General features: G+C 39.9%; 1 protein-coding gene across 1 annotated transcript in view; it reads right to left on the bottom strand.

Moving 5' to 3' along the window:
- The window catches only part of HMCN1 (hemicentin 1), a 546,207-nt gene extending 531,567 nt beyond the window's left edge, over window positions 1–14,640 (bottom strand). Inside the window, exon 1 of the mRNA XM_005690978.3 lies at window positions 14,013–14,640. Coding sequence (XP_005691035.2) covers window positions 14,013–14,280 — 268 coding nt within the window. The 5' untranslated portion in view covers window positions 14,281–14,640. The remainder of the gene's footprint in view (window positions 1–14,012) is intronic.

The following is an 18,063-nucleotide window of genomic DNA, read 5'->3' as shown; positions in this document are numbered from 1 at the left end:
AACTCCCCATCTAATTCCCACTTTAGCTGAAATAAGGTTTTTCATCATTGATGCCCCCTCCCTCACAGACTTCCTGAGTAGAGTCCACTCATTCTCCAGCACCCGAGGTCAGAAGAGGAGGGTCATCATTTAATCCACACCCAATATGTCATTCCTCTACCTTCAGAAAAAACATCTTCCATTTTGAGGTGTATGCCACCTGACACCCTCTAACCTTCTTCATCATTGTTGACAGCCACATGAAGACTTCTGAATAATTGTTATTAAATACAAACTTGATGCCTGACTCACTGTCTTCCTTACTTTAAGCTCTGTTATTATCCAGATTATGGTAACATCCATAATATATTCCATAGACTCAAGTTCCTTGATATCAATTCCATAATCTTTATTTCTACTCAAGCTGAATTGTATGATCAATCACTCTGGCTATTCTCACCAATTAATCCCAAATTCCTTGTTATATATTGTGCTTCACAAGCAAAATCTCAACTCTCGTCAGTCAATACATCCAGATTTGACTCTATGATTCATCTCTTCAGTCTCTCTTAATTATTCATTTTTAATTGGAGGATAATTATTGTACAATATTGGATTGGTTTCTGCCACATATCAACATGAACCAGCCAGAGGAATACATATGTCCCCTCCCTCTTGTTTAACTTATATGCGAGTACATTATGCGAAATGCTGGACTGGAAGAAGCACAAGCTGGAATCAAGATTGCAGAGAGAAATGTCAATAACCTCAGATATGCAGATGACACCACCCTCATGGCAGAAAGCAAAGAGAAACTAAAGGGCCTCTTGATGAAAGTGAAAGAGGAGAGTGAAAAAGTTGGCTTAAAGCTCAACATTCAAAAACTAAGATCATGGCATCTGGTCCCATCACTTCATAGCAAAAAGATGGGAAAACAATGGAAACAGTGACAGACTTTATTTTCTTGGGCTCCAAAATCACTGCAGCCATGAAATTAAAAGATGCTTGCTCCTTGGAATAAAAGCTATGATGAACCTAAACAGCATATTAAAAAGTAGAGACATTTCTTGGCTGACAAAGATCTGTCTAGTCAAAGCTATGGTTTTCCCAGTAGTCATGTATGGATGTAAGTTGGACCATAAAGAAAGCTGAGTGCTGGAGAATCGATGCTTTTGAACTGTGGTGTTGGAGAAGACTCTTGAGAGTCCCTTGGACTGCAAGGAGATCCAACCAGTCCATCCTAAAGGAAATCAGTCCTAAATATTCATTGGAAAGATTGATGCTAAAGCTCCAATAATTTGGCTACCTGATGCAAAGAACTTACTCATTAGAAAAGACCCTCATGCTAGAAAAGATTGAAGGCAGGAAGAGAAGAGGTCGACAGAGAATGAGGTGGTTGGATGGCATCACCAATTTGATAGACGTGAGTTTGAGCAAGTTCCGGGAGTTGGTGATGGACAGGGAAGCATGGTGTGCTGCTATCTATTGGGTTGCAAAGAGTCCGACATGAATGAGTGACTGAACTGAACTGATTCTTTTCAAACATACCCTATTTCTTTAGCCATACCTGCTCAATGAAATCCAAGTCCTAGATGAAACAAAAGATAAAACTCAGCAATTATACCCAGGTTGCTGAAGAAAATCACCCAGGTAGGCAGCATACAAGCACTACAAATTCATATTTTGAACCACAGCTCATCCTGGTTTGAAACTGTCTCTGTGTCCATAGATACCCTGTACCTCTCAAACTCCACCAGTTTTCTAAAATCTTACTTAGCCTTCTGCCAGTTCCCTCCTCTCATCAAATGACCCTCCTTTTCCTTTGAGAAAAGAAAGAGTCCATCAGACAAGAAGTCATCCAACATCCTGCATCTTCACCTACCACCTTGACCATGACCGTACCTATCAGTGGTCCACTTGGCTCCTATCACACTGAGCCCAAGGTCTTCTCCTCCTTTGGAGGAGAACAACCAATCCTTCTACTTTGCATCCTATCTCCTCTTGCTTTCTCAAAGTACTGGTTTTATAAATTATCTGTTCTCTCTGAAATATTTTATCTCTTCTATTCTACTGACTCTCTTCTAGCAGCATTCAAATATTCTTTCCTGTCTCCCACCTTAAAAGAACATGTTCTTTCTCAAGTCCAATAACTAATGATTATTGAGAATGTATTGTGTGAAAGGGATTGTGCTAAGTTTTGGACATCTAGTATTTCAGTCCTCACATCAGCCTTACAAAGCAGATAATACTATCCCCAGTTACTGATAGTGAAGCACAGAGAAGTTAAGAGCACACAAAAAGTACTCGGTGGAGCCCATTTTCCAAGCCAGGCATCAGACGCCAGGACCTATGCTATAAACCACGATGTTATGTTTCTTGACAGAAACATACTGCATTCGTTAGCTCCATTTTCTTACCCATCATTTCAGCCTCCTGGCTCCACAACTCCTAAAAAACAGTCTATTTTAATGTAGCCTTTTGGTTTAGCCTTTACTTTCAGTAACCTTATAAAAAGATAGAGCTGACAACACCTTCTGCTTAAAACTAACAACTTTTCATATTTCCAAACATTGCTCATTCTTATTTCTCTTCCTATTTACCTGGACTCTCCTTTCCAGAATCTTTTATAAATTTCCCTTCTGTCTTTTAAATATTTATTTGGCCGGGCGGGGAGTAGGGGGCAGGGGGAGGGAGAGTAGCATATGGGATCTAGCTCCCTGACCAGGGATCAAATCTAAGCCCCCTGCATTGGAAACACAGGAGTATTAGCTGCTGGACCACCAGGGAAGTTCCTCCCTTTTGTCTTTTAAATGCTGTGTTTGCCATAGTTCTTGCCTGTCTCCCTTCTTTACTCAATCTACATGCTCTCTTTAGATGATCTCATTCATTCCAATGGCTTTAGCTGTCATCTGCATAAGTTTCAAGTGGACAGAACCATTACTTGGCACTATTCACACTAACACTGACAGCTGGAAATGCTGAGGGGTAATACCTGGAGATTGACAGGCCACCCAAACAGATCCACACAGGGAGACATTTACTTTCATAAATTCACCATCAACCAATGTCTGGCTCACAGACTTGCAAACTTAGAAACTTTTAACTTGACACTGTCAGACTATTTTAAACAATAGAGACAGATGTATAAAGCTGGTGTGCCAAATTGTGAGTTACCAATGAGGACTATAACTGTCTGGTGAATCTGATGTATATGCCAGTGTGATCAGAACATTCTCTTCCCATAAGTAAAATTCATGAGGTTAAAAATTACTGGGAGGCTGTTTAGTGAGGGACCAAAACAAGGAGCGCTAATAGTATGATCCAAATATGTAATGACATCATTACGTTTTTATAAAGATAAACAGTCTACCACCACAGCTGGAACACTGCTCACGATGGACTAGCTATTTAAGCATAGAATGAACACTCTGAACCTTAGATAAAATTTGGGAAAAAAAAAAAAAGTCTGGTTTAAAAATGGGCAGTGGATCTGAAGAGACATTTTTCCAAAGACATACAGATGGATACAGATGGTCAACAGGTAAATGAAAACTACGCAACATCATTAATCATCAGGGAAATGCAAATCACACCCACAGTGGGTTATCACTTCACACCTGTCAGAACAGCTATGATCAAAAAGACAAAGAAATAAAGTGTCGGTGAGGCTATGGAGAAAAGGGAACCTTTCTGCACTATTGGTGAGAATATAAATTGGTGCAATCACTATGGAAAACAATGTGGAGGTCCCTCAAAAAATTAAAACCAGTTCTACCATAAGATCCAGCAGTGCCATGGCTGGGTATTTATTGAAAGAAAACAAAAACACTAACACGGAAAGATACATGAACTGCCAAGTTCAAGGCAGCATTATTTACAGCAGCCAAGATATGGAAGCAACCGAAGTGTCCATTTATGGATGAATGGAAAAAGAAAATGTGATGTGCATACACAAAGAGAGAGAGAGAGAGAGAGAAAGAAAGGACTATTATTCAGTCATAAAAAAGGAAACCTTGCCATTTGCAACCAAATGGATGGACCTTGACAGGTTTATGCTAAGTGAAATCAGACAAAGACAAATACTGTATGTTCTCACTGATATGTGGATGCTAAAAGAAAATTTTTAAACACTGATACAGAGGACAGATTGGTGGTTGTCAGGGGCAGAGAGCAGGCAAAATGAGAGAAGGGGGTCAAAGGTACAAACGCAGTTATAAAATAAGTCAGTCATGGGGCTGTAATGTACAACATGGTGACCACAGTCAAGACTGTATTGTATATGTGAAAGTTTCTAAGAGAGTAACTCTTAAAAGCTCTCATCACAGGAAAAAGCACTTTGTAACATGTATGGTCACAGATACTGACTTATCACGGTGATCATATCAAGACAGACAGATATCAAACCATCATACTGTGCAATTGAAACCAATATCATGTCAATTACACAATTTTTAACAAAAATAACTTGGTTGTACAATGTCTAAGTCTGTTTCTGTGACTTTTTCATTGTTGACCTCGACACTTTTGGTTGAGACTTTATTTTGGACAAGTTAATGTATAAGGAACTGATAAACAAGACTCCCATCCTGAGAGTAACAGTGTCTCTTAAAGCTAACTTTACATATCTTTTCTCTTTAATCATATGCCAATTTCATATTTTAATCTACAAAAGGCAATATTTCCCTTTTCTCCATGTTTTAAAGGACGAGTCCACTCTTTTGGACTTTATTAATAACTCTGAAATCCATAGCCTTTTTCCTATGCCGAAGTCACCTCAATTTTCCTCCCTGAATTGCTATGATGGCCTCAGGTTTTCTCTCTGAGCTCTCAGGATCGCCTTGTTCCAATCTGTCCAAAAAATAAGGATTTAAAATGAAAACCCAAACATGTCACTTCCAGGTTCCTGAAAGCTTTCAGGAGGAAACACAAACTCCTTAATATTTTTGTCAAACTGCTTTTACTCATGCACTTTCTCCAGGTAACACTTCTAGAAAACCTTTGCTAACCATCACCCTCTTTAATGCAGTATCAGGGACACTGCTCTCAGCTCACACAATCCCCTATGCTTATTTTTCCACTATAAAATGTTTCACAGTTTATAATATTGTTATTTCTCTAGCCCTTCTCCCTAAAGACTATTAACATCTTGTAAGTTATGCCTCATCTTTGAATCAAAGGCACCTAGCATGGTCCTTGACAAATGGTAACTTTATTACCTCTAATTATAGGCAAGCAGAGTCATAAAGCTCACTAAGAATGGTTATTGTTTGACCAAAAACAAACTATACATAAAACCAAATTCTGATTTACTATCAATCAATTAAAGGGCTGTTTCTCAACTTAATATGAAAAAAAAAAAAAAACACCTTTCATCCTTCAGGAGTCAAAGATGATGTTTTAAAATAGAAACATCTCCAACACATTTAACACATCAAGATTCAGTCCCTATACTTCAAGACAAAGTTTTCACTGTGCAAACTACCTCTGTATCCTCAGACAATAACCAGTAATATGGGATCTAGACACTCAGGTTAAAATAGTCTATCATCCTAGGAAACAAAGTTATCATTGTCTAACCAAAATCTCTCACTCTTAAATTTTAGCTCATTTCCTTTAGATTTCTGTTGGGCTTAAATCCTTTTCCTCATGAAAACCCTTCTTCCTGCAGGATCTGCCAAAGGCAAAGGGACACTCATAGTTTCTTGGGTCCTTTTTTTTTTTTTTTAATATGTTGAAACTGAAAACATTCACTTTGAAGTTTAGTTCATGTAAATTTGTATAGGTTTTCAAGGTCTCAACGTGCAATATTTTCCTTGTAAAAATCTTTCTATTCTTCTGTTCAGAAAAAAATTCTAAAAGAATATTTTCATTACAAAAGTCTTAGAGTGTTCTTTTTTTCACACTGTGTAGGTCCTGCAGAACCATACAAAGTCACTGACAGTTCAAAAATTTTATTACTATGAAACACAAGTGAAGAGATATGTAATGCTGCTAATTCTCCCAATGAATCAAGTCCTTGCCACTTGGAGTCTCTTTGCAGTCCATTATCATTCAGTAAATTATGATCACTAAAACCATCAACTTAGGTAATAATCTAGCAATGCACTGGTTTTTATAGGTAAAGAAACAGAAGTCTGGCAAGGTTAAATGATTTGCTTAAATGACAAGAATAAGGAAGAGAACACAAGTCTTCACTTCCAAATTGGAGACTCTACTACATTGTGTTTCCATTTTGTAAGATGTTGGGTGAATTATTTATCAAAACTAGTTTCAATTTTAGCTTCAAGAACAAAACAATCTTTCCAGTAGTTGGAAAAAGCAATATAATCCTAAACATTTCCAATTCCTCTACTGCCATTCTCTTTTAAATTCTCTCCAAACAGGCTTTCATTCCCAATGAAATGAGACATTTCCAATGTCTCACCATTTCTTGGTGAAACATCAATAATATCCACATTGCTAAATAGATTAGCCAATCCTTAGGCCTCTTATTAACTAACCAATTAGTGATTCTTCCTTGAAAGTTTTCCTCTCTTGATTTCCAGTTACACTCTTCTCTCTCTCTCTTCAGTTTCTTAGACTGCTTTGTTCTTTTATTCTTGTCTCTAACTGCTCAACGTTGGAGGATGCCAGAACTGGGTCCTCAGACCTTCACTGATTCTTCATCTAATAGGTCCTTCAGTGGTCCCACCTAGCCTCACCCTGATTATCATCGTATACACACCTTCTGATCTCAAATTTATGTTTCTGACCCAGACCTCTCCCCTGAACTCTAATCTTAATATCCAACTGCCTTGTACCGTCTCCACTTGGATAACAAAGTCATCTCAAACTTAACAGTATAGCCAAAAATAAAAACCTCAGTCTTCCGCTGTTCCTCAAACCTGCTCATGGTTCCTCTTCTCCATCTCAGTAAATCACTACACTATGCTTCCACTCACTCAGGCCAAATCCTCAGAATCTGTCTTGCCTACTATCATTTTTCTCTCACATCTAATTCATCACTAAATCCTTTTGGTAGAACCCAACTATTTCTCAAACTTTTCACAGCTACCAACTTCACCCAAGATATATCACCCTCTTCTGCACCTGGCTCTGATGACTGGGGGGGCTGTGTCACTGCGTCCCACAAGATACCTTCTATATTAAGGCCACTCTTTCAAGACCAGGAGACATAACTGATATACTTTACATATAGAAACAAACACAAAGAGTTAGGCAAAAGCAGGAGACAAATGAATACCTTCCAAACATAAGATAAAAACCCCAGAAAAGAACTCACCAAAACACTAACAGCAATTTACCAGGTAAATAGCTAAAAGTCATAAATAAGGTTAATGATCTTGGAAGAAGAATGGATGAACTCAGTGAGCTTCAACAAAGAGAAAATATTAAAAAGAATCAGTCAAAACTGAAGAAACAATGAAATGAAAAATACACTAAAAGAAATCAACAGTAGAATTGAGGATACAGAGAACAGATCAGTGATCTGGAAGACAGAGTAGTGGAAATCTCCCAATTCCAACAGCAGAAAGAAAGAGAATAAGAAAAAGATACAGTTTAGGATACCTCTAAGATAACATCAAGCATAGTTAACATTCACACTACAGAAGCTCCAGGACGAGGAAGAGAAAGAAAGGATATGAAACCAATTTGAAGAAATAACAACTGAAAACTTATCTAACTTGGCAAAGGAAACAGACACCTAAGTCCAGGAAGCACCAAGAGTCCCAACAAGATGAACCCAGAGAGACCCATATAAAGATATATTACACTTAAAATGCCAAATGTTAAAAAAAAAAAAAAAAAGAATCTTAAAAGCAGCAAGAGATAAACACCTAGCTACATACAAGGGGACCCTGTAAGACCATCAGTTAATTTTCAGCAGAAACTGTACAAGCCAGAAGAAACATACACACACACACACAGAAGAAAAACAGCTTACAATCAAGAATACTGTACCTGGCAAGGTTATCATTCATAATTGAAGAAAAGATAGAGAGTTTCCCAGAAAAGCACAAGCTAAAAGGAGTGCATTCCCACTAAACTGGCCTTACAAAAAAGTGTTAAAGGGACTTCTTTGGCAACCAACTCCAGTACTCTTGCCTAGAAAATCCCATGGATGGAGGAGACTGGTGTCCATGGGGTCGCTAAGAGTCAGACACGACTGAGCAACTTCACTTTCACTTTCACTTTAACTAGAAAAGACAAAAACCAAACCAAGCAAAATAAAACAAATTATTAAAGGAAAAAAATCACTGATAAAAGCAAACATATAGCAAAGGTTCAACCATCTATGGAGAAGGCAATGGCACCCACTCCAGTACTCTTGCCTGGAAAATCCCATGGATGGAGGAGCCTGGAAGGCTGCAGTCCATGGGGTGGCTAAGAGTCAGACACGACTGAGTGACTTCACTTTCACTTTTCACTTTCATGCACTGGAGAAGGAAATGGCAACCCACTCCAGTGTTCTTGCCTGGAGAATCCCAGGGACGGGGGAGCCTGGTGGGCTGCCGTCTATGGGGTCACACAGAGTCAGACACGACTGAAGCGACTTAGCAGCAGCAGCAGCAACCATCTACAAAACTAGCATGAAGGTCAAAAGACAAAATAAAAATCATTGATATTTAAAATAATCAGTCAAGCAATATACAGAATAAAAAGATATGAATATGACCTCAAAAGTATAAAATGTTGAGAATGGAGAAATAAAAATTTAGTGCTTTCAGAATGTACTTGAACTTAAGTGACTAATTGCTTGTTTTTTTCTAACATCAAGCTTTTGAGAACATTTTATTAGACAATTTTAAGTGAAAAATACCTGCTCTTCTCCTTATATCAGAGGGATATATTTACATAGGTTGTTACATACAAACCTCATGGTAACCACAAACACAAAATTGATACTCGAAACACAAAAAATAAAGAGAAAGAAATACAAACACACACACAGACCAAAAAAAACAAAAGGTCATCAAATCACAAGGGAAGAGAACAAGAGAAGGAAAAAAGGAACAGAGGACAACTAAGAAAAATAACCAGAAAACAACTAACAAAATGGCAGTAAGTACAACCTATGACTAATTACTCTAAATGCAAACTGACTAAGTGCTCCAGTCAAAAGACATAACGTGGCTGAATGGACTTTTTTAATAGCCTGTATCTACACTGCCTGCAAAAGACTCACTTCAGTTGTAAAAACATAGATTAAAAGTGAAGGAATGAAACAAAGATATTCCACACAAACAAACAAAATGAATTGTTGGAGTAGCAATAAGAATATCAGACAAAACAGGCTTTAAAACAAAGAAGAATGTTATATAATTATAAAGGGAACAATCCAATAAAAGGATAATACTTGTAATATGCACCCAACAGAGACAAACCTAAATATAAAACATTAACAGACATAAAGGGACAAATTGAGAGTAATACAATAATAATAGAGGACTGGAACATACTATTTGCATCAATGACTAGCTCATCCAAAAAGAAAATCAATAAGAAAAAGTCGGCCTTAAATGACACAGCAGACCAGATGGACATAATAGACTATTATAGAACATTCCATCCCCAAACAGCAAAATACACATTCTTTTCAAGTACACACGGAACATTCTCCAGAGGTTAGGGGTGGGACTGAAAGTTCCAACCCTCTAATCGCAGGGATGAGTCTCCTGGCAGTGAGCCCTCATTCTTCAGTGGAGTCCAAAAGTCACCTCATTAACACAACAGAAGATATCTTTATGGCTCTTATCAATTAGGAAATTTCAAGAGTTTTAAGAGTTGCATACCAGAAAAGGTGACAAAGATCAAATATTTATTTCATATTACAAATCACAGTATCACATATGTCCACACAGGAAATTGCCCACAAATAGTTATAGAAGTATTACTCATACTAGCCAAAAAGTGGAAACAACTCAAATATCCATTATCGATTAAAAGATAAATAAACTAAAAATAAACCATATCTATAAAATGGATTATTATTTGGGCATAAAAATGAATTACTGATATATGCTATGATGTGTATAAATCTTAAAAACATTATGCTAAAGTGAAAGAAGTCAGTCAAAAAAAGATAATATATGATTCCATTCATATGAAATTCTAGAACAGGAAAATCCACAGAGACAAAAAGTAAATTAGGAGCTGCTTAGGCCTGGGAGGAGGATAATATGGGGAGGGGGTGGGGGTGAGAGGACAGATAAATAAAAAGGCACAGGTGGGAGGGGGGTTCATGTTTGGGAACGCATGTAAGAATTAAAGATTTTAAAATTAAAAAAATTAAAAAATTAAAATTAAAAAAAAGGCACAGGGTGTCTCTTTAAAGTGAGAAAGATGTTCCAAACTTGACTGAGGTATGGTTGCATATATCTATATCACTGCTGACAATGACTGCAGTCATGAACTTAAAAGACGCTTGATCCTTGGAAGGAAAGCTATGACAAACCTAGACAGCATATTAAAAAGCAGAGACATCACTTTGCTGACAAAGGTCCATACAGTCAAAACTACAGTTTTTCCAGTAGTCATGGATTAAGAGTTGGGACCAGAAAGAAGGCTGAAAACAAACGAAATGATGCTTTAGAACTGTGGTGCTGGAGAAGACTCTTGAGATTCGCTTGTACTACAAGAATTTCAAACCAGTCAATCCTAAAGGAAAGCTCAAGCTTCGTGTTAGCCACTTGATGTGAGAGCCAACTCACTGGAAAACACCCTGATGCTGGGAAAGATTGACGGCAAAGGAGAAAGGGGCTCCAGAGGATGAGATGGTTAGATAGCATCACTAAATCAATGGACATGAGTTTGAGCAAACTCTGGGAGATAGTGTAGGACAGGAAAGCCTGGCGTGCTTAAGTTCATGAGGTCGCAAAGAGTTGGACATAACCTAGTGACTGAACAACAATAACAATCTCTGAATACACTATAAATCACAGAATGGTATATTTTAAATGAGTGATTATATAGTAAGGTCAATAAAGCTATTAAAAATTAATACATTAAATGCGATCATGAGAATGGAAAACCCATCTTAAGCAGAGGTAGCATCAAAAAGTTGTCTTGACTTGCGACGACCCCGGTGCTCTGTGGAACTTCCTCCCACCATGGGTTACGCTGTTACTCCTCTAACACTAGCTTCCTACATTTTTCTGAGTGATTTTATTACCACCTTGTCAACTGGTTGACTTATTCCTCTTGTATGTCTATGTGAAAGTGTTAGTTGCTCAGTCATTCCGACTCTTGGCAACTGCATGGACTGTAGCCTGCCAGGCTCCTCTCAGTTCATGGGATTTCCCAGGCAAGAATACTACAGTGGGCTGTCATTCCCTTCTCCAGAGGATTGTCCCAACCCAGGAACCGAACCTGGGTCTCCTGCATTGCAGGCAGATTCTCTAATGTCTGAGCCACCTCCACTTCCATGTATTTTCATTTTTACCCCCACCTTAAAACATACAGCTTGCCCCCCACTAGTATGCAGAGGCCCAAAGCAATCATGTGAAAGCCTTAAGGCCTCTGTCAAATGCCTGAGACTATATCCCAAATCTTATTCATTACTTCATCTAGCTAAATTCAACCGCAGATGCCAAAGCACTTTGAATAGCTATAAGCAAAGTTATTAATATAATTATATTAAATTACACACATCATTTATTTGCTTGTCAGTTGTATCAGGGACTGTGAAAAACTACCATGTGTGAAAGAGTCATAAAACGTTACCGTTGGAAGTGACCTTAGAGATGTTCAAATCTAATTCTGCCATTTTATAATTGAGATAATGGATACAAAAATGTAAACAGACTTTTCCAATGTCACTCAGTAAGCCAGTAAATCTCCATTCAAGGCCTTTCTGTCCACTGGTGATTCCAAGTTGATAATCAAACAGAAGTACAAGGGAATCAAAAACTCTTAATTATTGTACACACACACAAACAGAAAATGACATACAAAGATAATATTACAATCCATTATTGTGAGTTAGTAAACTAAAGGCTATTAGTATGTTTTAATTTCTATTCTCATCTTTAAGTTCAAAAACACTTTGAATCACAATGAAACTAGAATAGCTTTTGCTGAATTATACATACAATTTTATGGAGCCAATTTAATCATTTTCTCTTATTATTTAATTCAAAATAACTAATTTATTAGTCATTTTTTATTAGCATACTGTTTCCCCTAGTTTGAATCGTGATTGCCAAAATAAAGGAAAGTCAACTACAACAAATTTTCCTATTTGGTAACAACTGGAAGGGAGCACATCACAATAAAATTTATTCCAATAATTTTTTTCATATCGTATCAAAATAAATATCATGATGATCTAGTTTCCATTTATGCCTTGAGGCAGTTTTTTGAGTTCTCTTTACAGCAACATCATTTCATAAAAGCTTTTTGGAGGAAAGCAAACTGTGGTGTCACAGAAAAGAGTTTTTACTTTACGTTTTGCCAACGTCAGATTCATTGCTATAGAAGAAACATATTTAGCCTATTCCAAGCTTACAAAGTCTTGGTCTGCATCACAACTGGCATCTTCAGTTCAGTTCAGTCGCTCAATCGTGTCCGACTCTTTGCGACCCCATGAATCACAGCACGCCAGGCCTCCCTGTCCATCACCAACTCCCGGAATTCACTCAAACTCATGTCCATCGAGTCAGTGATGCCATCTAGCCATCTCATCCTCTGTCATCCCCTTCTCCTCCTGCCCCCAGTCCCTCCCAACATCAGGATCTTTTCCAATGAGTCAACTCTTAACATTCAACAAATTAAAACATTGTAACACGAGATGTTTCACTGAGACAGCTAACACAGTACATGATCATTCTTTATTCAAATATTAAAATTTTTATTTTAAATCAACATTGAATTTACTAAGGTTATATGTATAGCACAGAGGAGGACAGGTTATTGTTTTCATCATTTGAAGAACAAAAATCCCAGAGGTTTTTTTCCCTCTAAACTCCTCCCCCTGCCAATTCTTTAATAGCTGAAACCTGCCACATTTAAAACCAAGTAATAATTTGAACTCTCACATGCTTGTCAAAAGCACAAGGAAAGAATTTGAGATTCTCAATATCAAGTTTTCATTGTGAAGTGGCTGTGTCAAAGTCTTCAAAGTGAAAAAAATATTTCAATAAAAATGTGAGAGAACAGTGGGGGAGGACTTCAAGAAACCACTGCTTTATTTCTTCGACTGGGCAGTGAGTTGTGCTAATAAAACTCAGGTGGTGCTAGACAGCCAGCCCCAGGGATCCCCAGGCAATGCTATCCTCACATTGACAATGAGGGCTCCTATGAGCCTCACAGAAAGGTGCCACTTTAAAGAGAAACTGAAAAAAGTAAAGAGGATCAAATTACCGCGCAGCAGCTGAAACCCATGGCTTTAGGGCAAAAAAATAAAGTGACTGTACTTCAACTACCTTTAAAGAGCACCGCCAAACCAAATTACATGCATTTCTACTGGAAGAGAGGAGGACACGTTTATTACCATCTGTGAGCCGAACTAATGATGATATGGTGCGACCATCAGTAGATTCAATTAACAAATGAATGGCTTTTTTTCATCTCTTCAGTTCATTAGTAATTATTGCTTACAAGCTTCCCTGTGTCTCACACAACAGGTTTTTCTCCCCCTAACTTGAGGGTTATCTTGAGAATGCTCCCAAGTTGGGTGTTAGCTGTTAAAGTACTGCTGCTGAATACCCAATGTACCACTTGGCCTTAAACATTGTTTAGTTTCAAATTTTTTAAGTTAATTAACTCTAATTTTGATATCATTGCTCTGGTTTTCATAATTCCATGCTTTCCAGGCTTGGGTACCACTGTGCAAGCACCCCAAACAAGCCATCTCCATGGCTGAGACATGAGCAGGTATCAGGGAGCAAATCCAAATGTAGGCGAGCAATTCTTTGTTACAACTGTATTCAGCTACACATTTAAAATGGTTCTGAAACTTACTGACACACAATTTCGAGGCATAAGAAACAACGTAATCATAAGGAATAACAAAGAACAAGTATTTCCCTTACCTGGGTCGTGGAAAGGCACCAAAGCAAAGTTGAAAAGAGGTCTCTTAGGTCTTTTCAAAGACGTCTCCAAAATTTTGGAAGCCCCCTCGATCACCTGAACTAGATCATCATACATGGAACCAGTCACATCAAACACAAAAGCCAAGGTGGAGGCCCCCTCGGGAATTTCTTCTGCCTCGACCTCCGACTGAGGGACTGCATCCTGCGCTCGGGAAGGATAAAGAAGAGCGAGCAGGAATATGGTGTGGATCATGTCCCAGGAAATCATTGTCTTTTTTTTTTTTTTTTTCCTGGAGCGCCCAAGCACTTTGCTGAGCCCTCCTCAACAGGCAGCGGGTTTCCTCTCGGGACAATTTATTCGACTCCAGAAACCTCTTTGAACTTGCCAAAAGTTGGGGGCTGAGAATCAGATGGCGACTAGCACCGAACCCGAAATCCCTGCACGGAGCCGGGCAGGCAAAGATGCGGCAGCCTTCGTCCGGACGCAGACTCCTTCGGGACGGCCGAGTGCCCGCGGCCCGGGCGGCGTGTGGCTGAGTGCGGGCGGCGCGCCCGGCCCATGCCCCGGGGACTGCTCCGAGCCAGCGGCGCCGCGCAGTGTCCGCTGCCCTCGCCGCCGCCGCCGCCGCCGCCGCTCTCCGCCCGGACCAGCCGCCGCGGCTCCCAACTTTCCACTGCGCGCCGCCCGCCCGCGAGCGGGCCGGGGAGGGGAAGACGGGCTCGGCCTCGCCTCCTGATTGGTCGAGGGGACGCCCCCCACCTCCGCCTGGCTCTGGGGCCCCGCCTCCTGGAGGGCAACTTCTCCCCACCGAGTCCCGGGTCAACTGCGTACCAGGGAAGCGCTCCCGGGGTCCCCCCCGCGCCCACCCGCGCGGCGCCTCCCCTCCAAAACCCCGGGGTAAACAATGGCTTGCAAGAATGTGTGGCGAGGTCCCGAACCGAGGGACACTGCGCTAAACCGGTGCACAAAGGGAATTGCCTTTTTTTTTTCCTACGATGCAAAACGCTACTTCAGACACCTTTTTCATGATATCCCCCGCCCGCCCCCAAGAAGACAAGACCACCCCCCTTGCGCAGCCCAGCTTCCCGTCCTCAGCCCTCAACCCAGCCGGGAGGGGGAGCTGGAACGGTCCTCCCGGCTGGGCTGCAGCCACTTTATCACTCTGATCTCCTCGGGTACTGTGGGGCTTTGGTGGGGAGGGAGGGAGGAGAGAGCTGGACCGGTCAGAAACAGGACGACAGGGAAAAGGGTTGTGGAGGGAAACAAGACAGAGACAGCGGGGCCTGGGTAGTCACTGAGTGTAGATGGAAAAGGTGATGGGAGTCAAAGCAGTTGGGTGTGATGAGTACCGGATGGAGGCTCAGCGCACCGGATGGGAGGGCGAGAGGCAAAGGAAGAGGGAGGGGGAGAGACACCGTCTGAAGGAGAAAGTTGATTTTTTGTTAAATTTCACTATTAAGATTCATGCTTGCCGAGCAACACAAATCCTCCCCTCAGCATAGTGAGGCAGAATAATATCATTTCATATTTCCTCCCATAGAACACCCGTGTGCCCAGCCTCAGCCAAAGACCCATTACAAAGGTGTTCCCCTCTGTGGCATTTTCTTGCTGATAAGTGAGGAAACCTCGCCCTGAAAAACAGTACAGCGTTTTTCCATCTTGTCATTATTACATACATTTTGGTACCAGTAACAGATAAGAAGGTGGACAAAGAAAGTCAACCATAAGCTGAAGGTTCCTTGCCTCTTTTTAATAAAAATGTATTCACATCCTGCCAAAAGAGCTGCTAACCGGATCTTGGCATTTAAAGAGGGGCCAGCAGGCATCTTGATCCAGTTGGAATGTGTGTTAGACCACCCATCCAACATGGAGGCAGCCTCAGGAAGAGCCTGCTCCCCTGAGCCTCTTAGACTTTAATCTGCAACTGTCTTCCCTTTCAGACCCAGCGACTCTGGAACCTGAGTTTATGATACCTATAAGTCATGTCATTTAAAGGAAGCAGCCTAGCCATTTGGGCTGAGTGAGAATATGAGAAGAAAGGAGGAAAGTATTTCCTCTCTAAGTAGTATTTAGAAAATGCTATTTGAGTAACCTACTCCTTTGTTTATCTTAAAGGGATTGCATTCTAAGTCTTAGAGACTTCACTGAGACCTGAGCTGTTCCAGGTGTTCAGGGGAGGTGGTAGAGCTTGCTGATTAAGACTTCTGGGTCAGATAATCTGGGTGCAATGCCCAGCTGTGACCCTTAATTACGGTGTATCTTCAGAAGTTACCTACCTCTTCATGCCTTTGTTGATTCAGCTGTAAATGGAAATAATGATAGAAGAGACCTAATAAGGATTCAGTGATCTATCTTGGAAATTGTTTCATGTACACTTGAAAAAAATGTTGTTTGGTGGGAATTCTCCATAAATGTCAATTAGTTTGATAGTGTTGTTTGAATCTTCTGTATTCTTACTGATTTCTGCCTTCCTAACAGAACAAGCGGAATCAAAATCTGACTTATTGTGGATTTGTCAATTTCTTCTGGTCCTTTTATGAGGTTTTGTTTGCTTCATGCATTTTGAAGCCTGTAATTATATGCATAAATACTTAGGATTATTATGTCAGCTTGATTTATTGATATGTTTATAATTGTGAAGTTACATTCATTATCCCTGGTAATATTATTTACTGTGGAATATGCTTTGTCTAATATTAATATAGCACTCCGGTTTTGATTAGTGTTTTAGCATGATGTATAACTTCCCATCCTATCACGTTTAACTTATTTGTGTATATTAAAATGTGTTTCCAGTAGTCACCTTAACATTGGGTCTTGCTTTTTTTATGCAAACAATCTCAGCCTTTTATTGAGCTCTTTAGAGCTCATACTCTTTCCATTCAGGATGATTATGGATATGGTTGGGTTGAAATCTGTCATCTTGCTATTTGGTTTTTTTCTGTTCTTTGTTTCTTTTTTCCGTTTTTCTGCCTTCTTTTGGGTTGATTGAATGTTTTTTATGATTCCATTTTATCTCTATTGCTAGCTTATTAGCTATAACTATTTTATTTTAGTGGTTGCTATAGTATTTATCCTGGAGGAGGATTTGGCAATCCATTCCAGTATTCTTGCCTGGAGAACCCCATGGACAGAGGAGCCTGGAGGGCTACAGTCCATGGGGCCGCAAAAAGTCAGACAGGACTGAGTAACTAAGCACATAGTGTTTATAACTGGGCTTCCCCGGTGACTCAGTAGTAAAGAATCTGCCTGCAAACAGGAGACATGGGTTCAATTCCTGGGTTGGCAACCCACTCCAGTATTCTTGCCTGGAAATTCCCACGGACAAAGGAGCCTGGCGGTGGGAAATCCCACGGACAGAGGAGTGGAAGGGCTACAGTCCGAGGAATCGCAAAAGAGTCGGGCAGGACTGAGAAACTAAATAACAACAGTGTTTAAATATACGTCACCATCTTCCTTCAAGTAATGCTGTACCACGTCACATGCAGTAAAGAAGGTGAAAGTGAAGTCGCTCAGTCGTGTCTGACTCTCTGCGACCCCATGGACTGTAGCCTACGAGACTCCTCCATCCATGGGATTTTCCAGGCAAGAGAATAGAGTGGGTTGCCATTTCCTTCTGCAGGGGATCTTCCTGACCCAGGGATCGAACCCGGGTCTCCCGCATTGTAGGCAGACATTTTACCATCTGCGCCATCAGGGAAGTTCTATACAGTTACATACCACGTCACATACAGTAAAAGAACCTCTGAATAATATACTCCCATTAATTTCCTCCCAATCTTTTTTGCTATTTTCATCCATTTTATTTTACAATATTTTAAACCCAACACTATATTAATGTAACTTTTAACGTAGTCGATTATTTTTTTAAAATATTTAAATAATTTACAAATGAACATATTTACTCATTTCTGGCGCTGTTCATCGTTGTGTAAATCCAGGTTTTCATCTGGTATCATTTTCCTTCCCCATGAAGCGTTTGCTTTACTGGTTCCCGTAGTGCCGTTCTGCTGGTGATGAATTATTTCACTTTTGTGTGTTCAAAAAATT

Source organism: Capra hircus, chromosome 16, assembly GCF_001704415.2.
Source record: "Capra hircus breed San Clemente chromosome 16, ASM170441v1, whole genome shotgun sequence".
Classification (NCBI taxonomy): domain Eukaryota; kingdom Metazoa; phylum Chordata; class Mammalia; order Artiodactyla; family Bovidae; genus Capra; species Capra hircus.
Note: the sequence above shows the minus strand (reverse complement) of the source record. Positions and strands in the feature narration are given on the sequence as shown.